The sequence below is a fragment of the Salvelinus alpinus genome, chromosome 4 (genome assembly GCF_045679555.1).
Source record: "Salvelinus alpinus chromosome 4, SLU_Salpinus.1, whole genome shotgun sequence".
NCBI lineage: Eukaryota > Metazoa > Chordata > Actinopteri > Salmoniformes > Salmonidae > Salvelinus > Salvelinus alpinus.
Genome location: NC_092089.1, coordinates 45,846,075 through 45,863,576, shown reverse-complemented (window position 1 = coordinate 45,863,576; position 17,502 = coordinate 45,846,075). Strand labels below are relative to the sequence as shown.

Genomic DNA, 17,502 nt, shown 5'->3' with positions numbered 1-17,502 from the left:
TCCTGGAGTGGTCTAGCCAGTCTCCAGACCTGAATCCAATAGAAAATCTTTGGAGGGAGCTGAAATTCCGTATTGCCCAGCGACAGCCCCGAAACCTGAAGGATCTGGAGAAGGTCTGTATGGAGGAGTGGGCCAAAATCCCTGCTGCAGTGTGTGCAAACCTGGTCAAGAACTACAGGAAACGTATGATCTCTGTAATTGCAAACAAAGGTTTCTGTACCAAATATTAAGTTCTGCTTTTCTGATGTATCAAATACTTATGTCATGCAATAAAATGCAAATTAATTACTTAAAAATCATACAATGTGATTTTCTGGATTTTTGTTTTAGATTCCGTCTCTCACAGTTGAAGTGTACCTATGATAAAAATTACAGACCTCTATATGCTTTGTAAGTAGGAAAACCTGCAAAATCGGCAGTGTATCAAATACTTGTTCTCCCCACTGTATATTTTTAAAAAACAGTTAAAATCTCATTCACCAATCTCATACTCTTTACAAAAACACCAAAAGCTGGATATAACAGTGCCACTGGGCAGATACAAAGAAGTGGATTCATTTTGGTTGTTCTACTGTTTCTCAACAGAGCAGTGCAGCTGGACTAGAGACCTACTGTGGATAAAAGACAGGAGGATACCAGGTGTGTATTATGTGATGTAGAGGGTGAAGAGAAAACCCAGCAAAGCCATTAGTCAGTCAATAATCAGTCAGTTTTCTAGCTGCTCTCTCTCCCTTCAAAACGAAAAGGAGACCGAGCCAGCTTGAACAAAAGAGAACTCATTCATTCCAATCCTAATCTTGTCCAACACACTATGTTGACATGTAATCCCTGGTTCGGTGACTCTGCCCCTATAGAGGGTGTTTGTGTGAAAGTGTGTGTGTGTGTTTAGTACAATATAGTGTAAAACAGTATGTAGCTTGTGTGTCAACGCATACATTTGTGAGAGAAAGAGTGTGTGCAAGAGTGTAAGAGCATGCGCAAATGGGTGTGTCCGGTGCATGTGTGTGTGTTTGTGTGTGGTGGAGGCATGTGTGTGAGGTCAGCATTTACTGTACATACGGTAAAAGGGTGGGGGATGGGGCATCTCTTCCCTTCACTCTCTTGTTCTACACATCTATGTGACCCAGGTGTCCAGTCTCATTCTTTTCACGTTGGCCCCCTCCTGCTCCTGCTGCTCCTGAGTGGACGAGGGCCTCAGGAGCCCCATGGCCGAGGAGGCCCCTCCCTGGTGGTGGAAGTCCTGGGCCCGTCCTTGGGCCCCATCGTCCCGGTCACCCTCGTAGGAGCTGCCGTTGCTGCTCAGGCTGCCGACGGGCGAGCGGCCCTGCAGGGTGGACGGCTCCAGGCGCAGGGCCCCTGGGTACTGGCCTGACATAGGGGCCCCTGTGATGGTCACTAGGCCCCCTCCTCCGCCACCCCCAGCTGTGGAGCACGGGGTGCTGCGGTCGCGGTTGGGTGACACGGGCTCCGACTTGATGCTGATGTTGGGGTTGGTGTTAATCGTCAGCATGGTGCCCTGAGGTAAGTGGCCCACCGGCCTGGAGGGACCGAGAAAAGAGAGAAATGGTGAGACGTGTGCTGACATCTGCTGGTCAGCCAGGGTAACTGCAACACTACTTACAAACACACATATCAACATCACCATGAACATCACTTTAAATACAGGAGCCCAGAGAGGGACCTGCTAACCACCACACAGTGTAGTAAGCGCTGATGGAACATAGAGTCAACATCTCCACACACTAGGTTGAGGGGGGGGGGGATCCTAGATGACAAATGTGTCAGCAAATTGAGTAGCGGAAAAACAAACAGAACCTTGCAGAGAGAAAGAATGTAAGTGTCCCTTCTATGAACTGCGTAGGTCTTCAATTCTATGTGCCGTGCTCTGTGTTCCACCCTACTGTTCATACAGCTCATGTTTTCGCTAATTGCTAAGGACAGGTAATGTTTCACTGCTAAATGTTTTAGGGAACACTGTGTCATGACGTAGCTTTTAAAAGCGACTATAGGTTGAGGTTAGACACACGAACAGAGACGCAAACAGACTGGATGAAAAGGCCACACGGAAGTGCACGGTCCACAAGCCATGCAGACGGACTCTGGATTCCGAAAGACCACTCCCATGCCTTGTGCCATGTGTCCACAGTCACTTATCTTTAGCATTTAGTAACTCATGCAATTGTACCCAGACATCTCCAACTTCACACCCCGCCAACAAGTCCCATCTGTAAATTCACACAGCCCTCAGCACCCTCCCCCTCTCTCCCACACCACTCCCCTCGATTGGAAAAGCCAACTCACTTGAATCACTTCACCCTTAAATCAGATCACCCTTCAAAAAAGGTCCAACGCAGCCGTTTTCATCTCAATATCAAATACTTTCTGGCTAACAATTAAATACCTTACTGGGATTGTTTTCAATTAAAATAGTCAAAAAGAAACAAACATTGCTTCTTAGCAAAGAGAAATTTCTCATGAGTGTGGAGTGGAAAACTGGAAACTAGCTGTTATTGGCAGAGGTTTGGACGTCACCAGGCGGTAAATTAGTGAATAGACCAATAAAAAAGATATTCACCAGGCAGGCAAAAACTCCATCCCACAAAAACAGGCAGCCATTTTTTCCCAAAAGTATTTTCAAACAGCTCTTACACTAAAAGGGCCTTTTCACAGTTTTATTCCATCCTCAGTGTGGAAATATACGGTGAGCTCCGAAAGTATTGGGACAGTGACTCATTTTGTGTTGTTTTGGCTCTGTAGTCCAGCACTTTGGACTTGAAATTATACTATGAGTTTAAACTGTCAAGCTTTGATTTGAGCGTATTGTCATCCATATCGGGTGAACCGTTTAGAAATTACAGAACTTTTTGTCCCCCCATTTTAGGGGACCAAAAGTATTGGCACAAATAAGAATAGAATATATTTCTAAACACTCCTACATTCATGTGAAGGCTATCATGATTACGGATAGTCCTGAATGAATCGTGAATAATTATGAGTGAGAAAGTTACAAATATTAGATCCCAAAGACATGCTAACCTCTCACCATTAGAATAACAGGGGAGGTTAGCATTCTTCGCGGGGTATGATATTTGTGTGTCTAACTTTCTCAGTTATCATTATTCACAATTCATTCAGAATTAACCCTAATCATGGTAGCATCCCCATTAATGTTGAAGTGTTTAGGAACGTATTCTATTCTTATTTAGAATAAAAGTGACTCCAAAATGATTGGTTACAAAATAAGGTGAAACAATAAAAACAATGATGTAATCATTGCGTGCTAGGAATATGGGACCAAATACCAAACTTTTAACTTCTTTAATACACATAAGTGACAGAGTGACAGACAGAGAGTGATATTGAAAGGAAGAGACACAGACAGAGTGAGTTAATAGTAAACGGTTCACCAGATATGGATGAAATATATGAAATATAATTCTAAACGGTTCACCAGATATGGATGAAAATGCCCTCAAATTAAAGCTGACAGTCTGCATTTTGTCATTGTCTCATTTCAAATCCAAAGTGCTGAAGTAAAGAGCCAAAACAACAAACAAAATAAATCACTGTCCAAATCCTTTTTTTGCTCACTGTACATAACACACAGGTAAATCATGTTTTTGACTGCACTGGGCCTTTAAGCTAGTGTACTTCATATTATTTTATATATTCACAATTGCAGAATAAAAGATGCAAGAACGTGATTCTTTACCATACAACACACACACATACTCTCGCTCATGTGCACACTCACTCCCTAAACCCTCGACTGTGTTACTCTGCCTCTATGTGCCATTTTATCAAGTGTAAGCCCGGCATTATGGACTTGTACAGGTTGATGGATTATAGTGCCACAAGGGTCCTGTTGCTATGGAGAATAATACGGTCAGAGTCAGCAGGCTGGTGACAGTGATGAAGGCCCGCTCTTCAGGCTAGCTCAGAGCGCTAACACAGCTAGCGCAGTCAGAAGCACACGGTTACAGTACAGTACAGTATAGCACCATTTCCCAAAACCTGGTCCAGAAGGACCATTGTGTGCACAGTTTTCACATTAAACCAATCTCTCAATAAATGAGCTTAAACTGAGTTGATAGTGAGTTTCATGGATGATTATTACCAGTAGCTTCTGTTGAATAATTATTGGATCTGGTTTTAAATGAAAACCAGCATGCATGGGGGTCCTCAAAGACCAGGTTTGGGAAACAGTGCCATGCTGTGTGGCTAGTTATACACTGAAGATAGAAGAGGCTGGTGGGAGGAGCTATGGGAAGATGGGCTCATTGTAATGGCTGGAATGGAATGAATGGAACGGTATCAAACACGTCAAACATTTGGAAACCACATGTTAGACTCAGTTCCATTTATTCCATTACACCCATTACAATGAGGCCATCCTCCTATAGCTCATCCCACCAGCCTCCTCTGACTGAGGAGATATACAGTACCAGCAGAGACCCTCTTCCCTGCCAAATAGCAAGTTTGATTGAGAGGCCATGCTGTAAAGGGAGGGTAAAAAAGAAAGTTTGAGAAACTAACACACGGAGGGTGATTCAGAAACCTGCTCTCCATTAATGTACATAACAGACAGCCCAAAAACTTGGCAGAGATAGAAAATACTTATTATAAACATGACTAAATCACTCTACATTCAAACTTAGTCAAACATTGGGTATTCATTTACTAAATAAAATGTAATTATAGACTCATCATTTTGAATTTATTGACCAAGATATCAATGTAGTCCCTAAATAAATGTTATTTTATTGATTCTATTATTTTTCCCTTTCCTGCAATGTAGAGTAATCAAGCTGGAGTGGATGTGTTGATACAATTATTCCCTATCCTGTCGCCTGTGCAAACAAACAACTATTCCTTGAGGAGAAAGGAGCTTTCTCTGAACTAAACAGGATATTATGTGCACAGCACACAAATCAGCAGTGTGTACACAAACAACTATTCATTACTGTGTACATTGTAAAACATGCGTAAGGTAGACACATAAAGGTAAACCTTTCCCTGAACAAAACAGCTGGAGACAGAGAGATAGAGATATAGGGAGAGAGACAGAAACACAGAGTGAGAGAGTGAGAGAGTGACAGACAGACAGAGAGCGATATTGAAAGGAAGAGACACAGACAGAGTGAGTTAATAGTGATAGACAGATAGCAACATACTGAGGTAGCGAGTTGTGTGTGTGCACCATTTCTCCAATGCAAAAGGACATGTCCTTGACACAGAGACAGAGACAGAGAGACAGAGAGACAGAGAGACAGACAGACAGACAGACACAGACAGACAGACAGATTTCCTAAACAGGAACCATTTCTCCAAAACCCCTTAAACCTCCTCAACTCAGACCCTTTCTCTCCTGAATGCATCAGCTGGGTTCCTCAAACACAGAGACCAACACATCCTGCAAGGCTGAAGGCAGCAATTGACGTGTGCAAAACGATTCAATAAACAAGTCACCGTGGGAAGGCTAGTGGGATGCCCTTGACACAGCATTAACATTTAGATTGGTGTGCTAGTCAACAGGTGCACGCTAGTTGCAGTGAGTCTTTACAGGAGGCTCTGGAATGATTGGCCACTCAGTGCAAGAGAAGGAAGTGGAGAGAAAAAAACCCCGGCAGAAATCATTTCCCCCTCACTTCCCACGGCGAGTAACCAGGGCTGACAGGGAACGCGAGGCTTGCAGTGAAAACCCGTCAATCACCTTTGATTGGAAGTGTCTGCTCACTGCGGCTACCGTGCAAGGGAATAAATAACAAAAACAGTGGGACTGTACGTATAGCCTATGTAATCAAACGCTTGTGTGAGAGAACAAACCGTGGGTGGAACATGCTCTTCAGGGCAAAATGAGAACGGTTTGATCAAGTGCCTTACTTTGAAGCAGCAGTTTCACTGATCTATATGAAGTATGGATGAGTGAAATCTGACTATTGATCTTACTGTCAGGCCATCCAGGTGAGAGAGATTAATAGACCTGTGCTTCAAGACAGAAAAGGAGGACTACACTACTCATTCTTGGGTTGTGTCAATGCTGTCCTGTGAGACTGATGCACACAGCTTTGGGCGGCTGCCATATTTCTCTCTTTGGTTCCAACAATCAAAGCCTCAGAAACAAGATATAAAAGAAAGAGGAAAGACGCAGATCCGGGTTCGATACATGGCTGTGTCGCAGCCGGCCGCGACCGGGAGACTCATGAGGCGGCGTACAATTGGCCCAGCGTCGTCCAGGTTAGGGGTGGGTTTGGCCGGCTGGAATGTCCTTGTCCCATCGCGCTCTAGCGACTCCTGTGGCGGGCCGGGCGCATGCACGCTGACACGGTCGCCAGGTGTATGGTGTTTCCTTCGACACATTGGTGCGGCTGGCTTCCGGGTTTATCGAGCAGTGTGTTAAGAAGCAGTGTGGCTTGGCGCGTTGTGTTTCAGAGGACGCATGGTTCTCAACCTTCGCCTCTCCCGAGTCCGTACGGGAGTTGCAGCGATAGGACAAGACTAACTACCAATTGGATATCATGAAATTGGGGAGAAAAAGGGGGGGGAAATAAATAAATAATGTTTTACAGTGTAAGTTACATGAAATCTAAACTGTTATACCTTCATTATGTTCTTATGAGTTGTACCCAACCTGAGAGCCGCACAAACTTAATTTGATACGACAGACAGTAAATGCCTGGCGATAACCACACATGTAGCACTAGATGCTAATTCGTTCACCTCAGGTTAGCAGCGAAATTGGAGATGCAGTTAGCCATCTCCCCGTTCTGTTTCTCTGCGCCCCACATGCTGTGGACAAGAGGGGGAGAACAAACAGGCGGTTACATACAGCTACCCCGCGGCTAGCCTAGCCGCCACAATCACAGAAACCTGCATTTAGCTCTAACAATGCTAGTAACGAGACAAAGCTGACGGCTAATGAGGATCACTAGCTAGCATTAGCCTACAGCAGGTGGTCAATGCACACCTAAACCTAAAGCGCTCTTGGATCCACGTGGGGAGATGTTAATTAAGGGAGAGGCAGTTTAGGTCAGCCTCTCAGACATCCTCAAACTGAAAGTGGAGGTACATGCATACCAGAGGTGGTTGGTGGGAAGAGTTATAGGAGGACGGCTCATTGTAATGGCTAGAATGGAATCAATGGAACGGAGACAAACATGTGGTTTCCATATGTTTGATATATTCCATTCCAGCCATTACAATGAGTCTGTCCTCCTATAGCTCCTGTCACCAGCCTCCTCTGATGCATACTATACTATAGCAAGTGGATACCAATGACGGTCTGAGGTGTTCACAGTTTGGGTCTTTATTGTAGCTAGCAACCATGCTATGCTGCTATCGAGGAAAAATGCTTCATTTCATGTCAAATGCCAATGATGCACGGCTTTAGTAAGTCAGACTTGCTGATGAAATTGTGTGCAGACAGTAAGTGCATGTGTGTTTAAGGGTCTATGGGCTATAGAACAGGTAAGTACAGAGGGATAGTCTGTATGGCATGGGTGAGAAGTTACTACTCAATGATTGGTCACATAGTATGGGGAAAGTTTTGGGTTAATTCCCTTTAACTGAAACTCATGAATGGAGAGCAACGCAGATATCGGTTTAGGGCAGGGGTATTCAAACTTTTTCAGCGGGGACCCAATTTTTTCAGCATTAATTTCTGGTGACCCCATTTTTCCCCCCATGAATCTCCCCCATCCCAACCCATATCTAACGACACAATGTTAAAATCGAATGACACAACCTTCAATGAATTGCATTTTCTGCTCTTATTAAAATGAAAAGAAACCAATAAATACATTTACTTAATAATTGTTTTTGTATAATGTTCCATACACTAATCTGTACTCTTAATTGTATTATTATTATTTTTTAAATATGGGGGGCCCACTAGGGGTCGCGACCCCGACTTTGAATACCACTGGTTTAGGGTGCAGCTAGCTACACTTATACAATAGGGTGACCGGGGAAGTGTACTTACACCAAATTACTGAGTGACGCCAAGCTGATCTGTTGTTGTTGTTGCTGCTGCTGTTGTTGTTGCTGCTGCTGTTGTTGCTGCTGCTGGGATACTGCTGGTTGCTGTTGCCAGGTGGACATGTTGCTAGGCAGCAGCCCTGATGGCGTGAATGTCTGGAGCGCTGTGAGATCTGCACTTGTCAGCTGGTACTCTGAGATGGAGGAAGGGGGAGGGAGGGGATGAGAGGGAGGAAGGGGAAGAGAGGGAGAGAGGGAGAGAGAGAGAAATACTCACACATTGATCAAAGTGAATATGCATTGGATTCACTTACAGTGGTAAATTGTGTTCTTTTCTGCCTTTGCCAATTTGGGTAATTACAGAGCAGACTGACAAAAAGAGAATAACTAAATAAACTAATCAAAAGTATTCACCCTTGTGTTTCTGTCATCCACTGGTCCTAATACACTTGCTTTAAGACATACTACAGACATACAGTGTCTGTCCAATTCCCATATTCTGCAAGCTTTGCCCGTGAGCAGCGAGTACCCTTTTCCTCACCAGTGTTGTAGGCCGTCTGCATGGCGGAGAAGGGGGCTAGGAGACTGGGCGTCGCCACGGAAACCACTGGTGTGGACAGGTTCCCTTGAGAACCGCCTAACCGCTGAGCATTCTGGGGAAGACAGAGGACACAGGAAAGACACTTGAACATCAGGAAGTAAAGACTTATTTTAAACCAAAAGGTTTGTGCCCACGCAGTACCATGATATTCGCTAACAGTATCAAATAGAAACGAAGGTGGGAACATCCTGGCCTGTACGGTTCTTCTCTATGACACGGAAACACCAACATTCACGGCCACGTGAACGAACAGTTGGTGGAGGTGTCAGGAAGTGTTCCACTCAAATGGAGAATCATGCGGATTGATTGAGAGGCATGCATCGGGCAGAACAACCAGAGTGAGCGACAAAGTGATTGTGTGTGTGTTGGTGCGTGGTGATAAGTGTGTGAGTCGGGGCTCAGACGCTCCAGGGGTGGAGGTCATTGTGCCATTGGTGTCACCTTGTAAACAGTTTGTCCTAGTCAATGGATACACACACTCCAGAGAGTACTGTAGCCTATACACAATGACCTCCTGTCCAACCCGACATGGATTACACACACATGGAGTTGACCCATGCACATGCCAAGATACATACAATGCATTCACAGAGAGCTTTACCTCCATTTTGGATTTACCACACATAGTATGCATACACACTATTCTATAACATACAGTACCAGTCAAAAGTTTGGACATACCTACTCATTCAAGGGTTTATTTTTTACTATTTTCTACATTGTAGAATAATAGTGAATACATCAGAACTATTAAATAACACATATGGAAGTATGTAGTGAGCAAAAATGTTTTAAACAAATCAAAATATATTTGATATTTGAGATTATTCAAAGTAGCCACCCTTTGCCTTGATGACAGCTTTGCACACTCTTGGCATTCTCTCAACCAGCTTCATGATGTAGTTACCAGGAATACATTTCAATTAACAGGTGTGCCTTGTTAAAACTTAATTTGTGGAATTTCTTGCCTTCTTAATGCGTTTAAGCCAATCAGTTGTGTTGTGACAAGGTAGGGGTGGTATACAGAAGATAGCCCTATTTGGTAATAGAACAATACCATATTATGGTGTTGACACGGTCTGTGATTTATTTAGAATTTGCATTTAGTGGGACTATCATTTGTTTTTCAACAGTACAATGACCCAAAACACACCTCCAGGCTGTGTAAGGGCTATTTGACCAAGAAGGTGAGTGATTGAGTGCTGCATCAGATGACCTGGCCTCCACAATCACCCGACCTCAACCCAATTGAGATGGTTTGGGATGAGTTGGACCGCAGAGTGAAGGAAAAGCAGCCAACAAGTGCTCAGCATATGTGGGAACTCCTTCAAGACTGTTGGAAAAGCATTCCTCATGAAGCTGGTTGAGAGAATGCCAAGAGTGTGCAAAGCTGTTATCAAGGCAAACGGTGGCTACTTTGAAGAACCTAAAATATATTTTGATTTGTTTAACACTTTTCTGGTTACTACATGATTCCATGTGCTATTTTATAGTTTTGATGCCTTCGTTATTATTCTACAATGTAGAAAATAGTAAAAAAAATAATGAAAAACCCTGGAATGAGTAGGTGTCCAAACTTTTGACTGGTACTGTGCTCTTATTCGACTGATACTACACTGTAAATACTGTATACTAATTATCTACTAATATACCAGTACGACAGTATACCAGTATGACACTCATGCCTGTGAGACCAGTGTTGACACAGCAACCACAGTCAAGTCTAGGAGGAGTTTTTATTCACCTCACTCACCAACTCCAGCTCCTCATCGGTCTGCAGGGGGCAGTAGGACAGAGAACACGGGTTACAGCTCTGTACTAACCTGCTGATCTAGGATCAGCCCCCAATCCTAACCTTAACCATTGGGCTCATTAAGGGGAAATGCAAAACTGAACTCAGATCAGCGTCTGGGGGGGGTATTTCATCACACACTCAAGAAAATATCAAATTCAGAATGGCAATGACGAGATGCATGGATGCATTTTGACGTCAATCCTTCTGTAGCATAGTCTAAAGCCGCACTCAGTGCATGCCAAAATCAACCTTTGAATTTAATCTTATTATAATTGCTGTCCTATTAATTGTTCAATTGCTTTATAAACTAATAATGACTCAGCATCTGTTTTGTAGAAAAATGTGAGCTTCTGAGTGACACCACTCTGAGAAACAAAACTTTATTACTGTAGACATCCCAACCTCCTAAAATCTGTTGAGTCACATAAATACCTCTCATATTTCAACCGTTTACAAATCAAACAGCATACGCTTCGTTTTGGTATTAAATGTTTATCTCAGAAGGAATAGAGATTCATAAAGATTCAGCACCCCATTGTTTTGTGACTGGCGGGCGACCAATGAAGCATTTATCAATGTGAGAAAACAACAGACTCAGTTTGAGCCAGTAGGGCTCCCGTAGTGAATCTCTCTGTGGCTCACCAGCTGCATCAGGCTCTTGCCGCTCTGGGAGGTGATGACCCGGAGATCAGGCTTGCGGCTGTTCACCATCTGAGGGCTGGGCGGAGGTGGAGACTTGGCCAGGACTACTTTCCCCAGGCTGTTTCCGTTGGAGACGGAGAGGAGGCCGGGGGAGGCCCTGGCACTGATGTAGCCGTTCGCTGGTTGAGAGGGAGACGGAGAGGAGATATTAATATGGTGTTAAGGAATGGATGGAGTGTTTGTGTGGTGTGTGTATGCCTATCACTTACTGTAGGACAACTGTAACGCTGTGAATATTAGTATGAATCCGTAAACATTACTCGTTGGACCCTTTCACGCATTACACTAACACTACTGACAAAACCTCATAGCTTTTCACTATAGGAGCAATGTCACTCCTATGTCAACCCTACGGCATCCCTATGTCAACATTCAGACAGTCCCCTTCAGGTTACGTCATGTGACACATCCCTAAAAGAAACAACCTTTTGTTATTACTCAAGACATTCCAACCTCCTAATGTGTTGTTGTCTCATAAGACACAATTTAAAAAAACTAATAAATACCTCTAATATTTTAATTAGTTTACAAATCAAACAGTGTACGCTTCATTTTGGTTTCACTCATTATGAAGGTCTATCCATCGAACGGCTCAATGGTGAGCAGTGTTAATCTGGGACAGCATCAAGCTACTCAGACAACAGCATTCCTTCTTGCCATGGGACAGACCCTCAGCCTGATTTCCCCTTACTTGGTTAAAAGGAGCCGTTGACTCAAAGAAAGACAGGCTCACTGTGTGGATAGGGGAGCGGGGGACTTTCCAAGCACTGTCAGGAACACAACCAGGCAAACACAGACAGTAGACACACACAGACAGAGAGAGAGAGACACAGACAGATATACAAAGAGACATGCACACATACTGTGGGTAGGCACACAGTCAGACGCACAACTACGCACGCACACACAATCCCTAGAGCTGGGCAGGGTTCTGCGATAGCAGATAAAAGTTGCTCCATGACGTGTCCCAGATGCTACCAGCATGTGACACCGTTTCATCTCAGTCACACATACTTCAGTTCAGACACACACACACACACACACACACACACACACACACACACACACACACACACACACACACACACACACACACACACACACACACACACACACACACACACACACACACACACACACACACACACACACACACACACACACAGACGGGTGGCAAGGACAGAATGATGTTTGCTCCAGACTCATTTGTGTCAGCAGTATCAATAACACACTACTTCCATCAAACATACAAATGCGTAACAGTTACCATCATTTTCCTCGCACCATTCACAACTGGATAGAGAACTCTGGGCAGCCAGTGAAAGTTACTTTGTACTGAGGTGTTTTGGGATGGGAATATGGGAATTCACGTGAGTGTGAGCCACAGCCGAGGCAAAAGTGGAACAGGGCGATGGTGGCTTTTTGGTTTGTACCCGACCTAGCAGACAGACACTCACTCACTCAGTCCTTCCTCTAAGAAACTGGACGCTCACTCATCTACCCCAGCAACAGAGGGAGATGAAGGAGGAGAAAGAACATGTGTTAGTCGGATGTTGGCCCCAGGCCCTGGGCTCTTTGAACAACAGGGCTCTAGTGTGTATGAATTCACATTCATTATGTGTCTGTGTGAATGTTTATCCATGCATGTGTTTGTGTAAGTACATGTTCATGTATGTTTCTAAGTGTTTATGTGTTGTATGTATGCATCAACATATGCATTTTAGTGTATACCTGTGAGTGTGTGTGTGCTCTCTCTCCCAGGCTCTACTCCTATTACCCAGTGCCGGGCGTGGGAATCTCAGGAATGCCGGGTGACGTCAATGGTGACATTCCCTGAGCCCAGAGCCTCGGTCTGTGTTCAACAGCTGAGAACGACAGAGCGAGGGGGAGGAGGATGTGGAGGGAGGAGGGGGAAGAGAGAGAGAGACAGCGGGCTAGCAGGGTGAGTCACTTGAGCTGCGTCTTGGGACCACCGCACTGTTTACTGCACTGGAGGGTTACTGAGACAACTCCGGTTTAGAGAGAGAAAGACATCGTGACTGCTGTGGTCCCTGTTCCATGACTTTGTGACTTGGGTCTGGTTCGGAAACTTGAGATAGGATTGTGTAACTAATTTTCGTACGAGTCTTTCATTGATATCAATGTGAAAGCCGAACCTATGCTCGCAAAATCTAGGTTAAGATTTGTTGCTTAGTGCCTTAGTCACAAATAGAAAAACATATTCTCCTCTATACAATAATACAGCCATTCACTTTTGGGGAAGATGTTGTAGCACAATATCTGATAATATTGTCATCTACCGATGACTGTATGCCTTCAGGAATTAGATTAGAAGTGAGGCTCTGGCCGATGTCAAAGTCACCTCTGAGGAGACGGCTCTGCCAAGACAAGGTCCAGTTTTGAACCACGGGGGATTGGAGTGTGTGTGGAAGGGGGGGGGGGGGGGGGGACATGGGGCAACAGCTGCGATAGAGGGAGAGAAGGACAGAAAGAGGTGGGAGAAAGCGGGGTCAGGGGAGACAGAAGAAGGTGAAGATGCTAGGCCAGAGTGTTCATGTCATTCAGGTCTCTCTCTACACCTCTCTTTCTCCCTTTTTTCCTCAGTCTTTCATTCTCTCTCGTTCTCTTTCCCATCAACCCCCTGGGCTATTTACAAGCGGCTTTCCTGTGACCCTCAGCTGTCGCTGGCCAACAGGTGTGTGTGTGTGTGTGTGTTTGAGTACATGAGTGCCAGTGTCAGTGTTAGTGGCGGTTGCCATCGACCAGCTATCCTGACATCTTTTTCTCTTCCATCAAACAGTGGAGTCTGTCCCAAAGTGTAATCCATACACCTTTTATGCTTTACTATAACCCACAACTCCCATCACGTCAAGGAAAGCCATGAAGGGTCAAAACTAACAAGCTAATAATCTATTGTCACAGCTACAACAACGAGACGCAGTTCACTGTGTATACGGTATCATCTTATTTGCTATGTAAAAACGATTCAAACACAACTAGGTATTTTAGCAGAAGTAGACTTTAGCAGAAGTTACTTACGAACAGGGCTTGGGCATCCTCCGTTGGAGTTGCTCAGTTCACCTCCCAATAGAGCACCTGTGGAGGGAAGAACAAAAGACAGCGGCCATGTTGAAAAGAACAAGTTGCACATACGAGTTGATGTGAATGGTAAGAATTGCGAAGAAAACATGAACATGAATAATTCTGAATCCATAACATTGATGCTGTTCATCGACTACAGCTCAGGGTTCAACACCATAGTGCCCGCCAAGCTCATCACCAAGCTCAGGAACCTGGGACTGAACACCTCCCTAGATCCTGGACTTCCTGACAGGTAAACTCCAGGTGGTAAGAGTAGACAACAATACCAAAGCCACGCTGATCCTTAACAGGGGGACCCCCCAGGGGTGTATGCTTATCCCCCTCTTGTACTCCCTGTTCACCCATGACTGTGTGGCCACGCACAACTAACTCCATCATCAAGTTTGCTGATGACACGAGGATGGTAGGCCTGATCACTAATGGCGATGAGACAGCCTACATGGAGGAGGTCAGAGACCTGGCAGTGTGGTGCCAAGACAACAACCTCTCCCTCAACGTCAGCAAGACCAAGGAGCTGATCGTGGACTACTCGAAACCGGAGCAGGTGCACACCCCAATCCACATCGACGGGTCCGAAGTGGAGAGGATCAAGAGATTCAAGTTCATCGGGGACCACATCACTGAGGACTTAACATGATCCTCTCACACCAGCACAGTTGTGAAGACGGCACAGCAGTGTTGCTTCTCCCTCAGGAGGCTGAAACGAGTTGGCAGATCCTTAGGAACTTTTACTGCTGCACCATCGAGAGCGTCCTGACTAGTTGTATCACATTCTGGTATGGCAACTGCACCACCCTCGTCAGGAAGGCCCTACAGAGGGTGGTGCAGACAGTCAAGTGCATCATTGGGGGTGAGCTCCCAGCCATCCAGGACGTACATGCTAGGAGCTGTTAGAGAAAGGCCTGAAAAATTACCAAAGCTTATATCCCCTGGCCATAAGACTGTTCAATGGCTAACAACTACTGCCCCCCTCACACCTACGCTGCTGTTAAAATGATTATATCTATTACTACCACTACGCTGCTGTTCACTGATTATTGATTGCCATTACCATTCGTATTTATATATATATATAACCATTAGCATATTACCATAAGTATTTATATATTCCTGCTACCAGACACTTTTCAGCCCTGTTTACATGTACACTGAGTATATCAAACATTAGGAACACCTTCCCAATATTGAGTTGCACCACACTATTTCCCTCAGAACAGCCACAACTCATCTGGGCATGGACTCTACAAGGTGTCGAAAGCATTCCACAGGGATGTTGGCCCATGTTGACTCCAATACTTCCCACAGTTGTGTCAAGTTGGCTGGATGTCCTTTGGATGGTGGACCTTTCTTGATACACACGGGAAACTGTTGAGCGTGAACAACCCAGCAGTATTGCAGTTCTTGACACAAACCAGTGTGCCTGCCACCTACCATACTTAAATATCGCCCTTTCACCCTCTGAATGGCACACATACACACGCCTTGTCTCAAGGCTTAAAAATCCTTCTTTAACTTGTCTCCTCCCCTTCATCTACACTGATTGAAGTGGAATTAACAAGTGACATCGATAAGGGATCATAGCTTTCACCTGGATTCACCTGGTCAGTCTGTCATAGAAAGGGCAGGTGTTCTTAAAACTTCATCGGGCTAGGGGGCAGTATTTTCACGTCTGGATGAAAAGCGTGCCCAAAGTAAACTGCCTGTTACTCAGGCCCAGAAGCTAGGATATGCATATGCTTGGTGGTATTGGATAGAAAACACTCTAAAGTTTCTAGAACTGTTACAATAATGTCTGTGAGTATAACAGAACTGATTTGGCAGCGAAACCCCGAGCACAATCCATCCAGGGAATTTTTTATTTGAGGTCATTGTGTTTTCCAATGCTTTTCTATGGGAAACCTGATTTATTAGGGCCCAGATTGCAGTTCCTATGGCTTCCACTAGATGTCAACAGTCTTTGGAAATTGTTTGATGTTTTCTTTTGAGAAATGAAGAAGTAGTCCTATTCTTTCCATGTGTCACTCAGATGGACTCAAGTCTTTTGGTGCATGTGAACAGGAGCGCGCTCCTCGTTATTTTTCTCCGGTATTGGAAACACTTTATCCGGTCTTAAATTTGATCGATTATTTACATTTTAGGGTACCTGAGGTTGGATTAGAAACGTTGTTTGAAATGTTTGGACCAAGTTTACAGGTAACTTATTAGATATTTTGTAGTCATGTTGGGCGAGTTGGAACCGGTGTAATTCTGAATCAAACGCGCCAAATAAATGGACATTTTGGGGATATAAAGAAGGAATTTATCGAACAAAACGACCATTCATTGTGTCACTGAGACATTTGGGATTGCAAAAAGATGAAGATCTTCAAAAGGTAAGGCATTTATTATATCGCTATTTCTGACTTTCGTGTCGCACCTGCCTGGTTGAAAAATGGTTTTCATGTTTTTGTATGCGGGGCACTGTCCTCAGATAATCGCATGGTGTGCTTTCGCCGTAAAGCTTTTTTGAAATCTGACACAGCGGCTGGATTAACAACAAGTTAAGCTTTATTTTGATGTATTACACTTGTATTTATATGAATGTTAAATATTTATATTTCTGTAGTTGGAATTTGGCGCTCTGCAATTTCACTGGATGTTGTCAAATCTATCCCGGTAACGGGATTCGAGTTTAAGGGATCCCTAAGAGGTTTTAATGTTTTGTATAAACCTCCTATCACACCTTCATTTACACTCTTGCGCACACACACACACAACTTATGCCATACTGTGTACTATTATTATTTATCCTGCTACCAGACACTTTCTCCTAATCCCTGCCTACATGTACAGTACATCTCAAATACTCCAGTATCTCTGCACATGTTGTACTGGCACTGCACCTGTATATAGCTTCCTCTTATTTTTTATTTCTCCTGTTTTTTATTATTAGTTCAATATTACTGCACTGTTGTGTAGGGCTTGCAAGTTAAGTATGTCACTGTACTTGTGCATGTGACAAATAAAACTTGAACTTGTGATGAAGTCAACCATTAACCACTGTCCACTCTGTTCCTTACCTGCGCTGGCCGGTCGCTGTGGTAACCCTGGAGACCCAGTGTTCCTCTGGAGAGGTTGCTGTGGCGACAGCAGGCGTGGGTCTGTGAGGGTGGAGGTGACGAAGGAGGTGGTTACCAGGCCGCCAGAGTTACTGAACTGGAGAGCATTCTGATTGGACACTGGCACTGTGACGGGCATGGAGAAAGTGGGCTGGGGGACAGCTGACTGAAGGAGAGACAGGAAGAGGAGGGGCTTAGAAATGTAAACACACGATGGGCACATGTAT

At 44.5% G+C, this 17,502-nt stretch overlaps 1 protein-coding gene across 9 annotated transcripts in view; it reads right to left on the bottom strand.

Annotated features, from left to right (window-relative positions):
* Positions 1-416: 416 nt before the first annotated feature.
* The window catches only part of LOC139573713 (myocyte-specific enhancer factor 2D homolog), a 66,452-nt gene continuing 49,366 nt past the window's right edge, over positions 417-17,502 (bottom strand). For 2 of the 9 annotated variants that reach the window (XM_071397484.1, XM_071397485.1), the window contains exons 5-13: positions 17,237-17,441; positions 14,115-14,171; positions 11,016-11,194; positions 10,323-10,352; positions 8,519-8,630; positions 7,982-8,171; positions 6,721-6,789; positions 4,446-4,496; positions 418-1,538 (exon numbers count right to left, since the gene is read on the bottom strand). In XM_071397484.1, coding sequence (XP_071253585.1) covers positions 1,115-1,538; positions 4,446-4,496; positions 6,721-6,789; positions 7,982-8,171; positions 8,519-8,630; positions 10,323-10,352; positions 11,016-11,194; positions 14,115-14,171; positions 17,237-17,441 — 1,317 coding nt within the window. In that variant the 3' untranslated portion in view covers positions 418-1,114. Of the gene's footprint in view, positions 1,539-4,445; positions 4,497-6,720; positions 6,790-7,981; positions 8,172-8,518; positions 8,631-10,322; positions 10,353-11,015; positions 11,195-14,114; positions 14,172-17,236; positions 17,442-17,502 lie in introns of all 9 variants that reach the window. The other 7 variants (XM_071397487.1, XM_071397486.1, XM_071397489.1 and 4 more) reach the window with 7 other exon arrangements.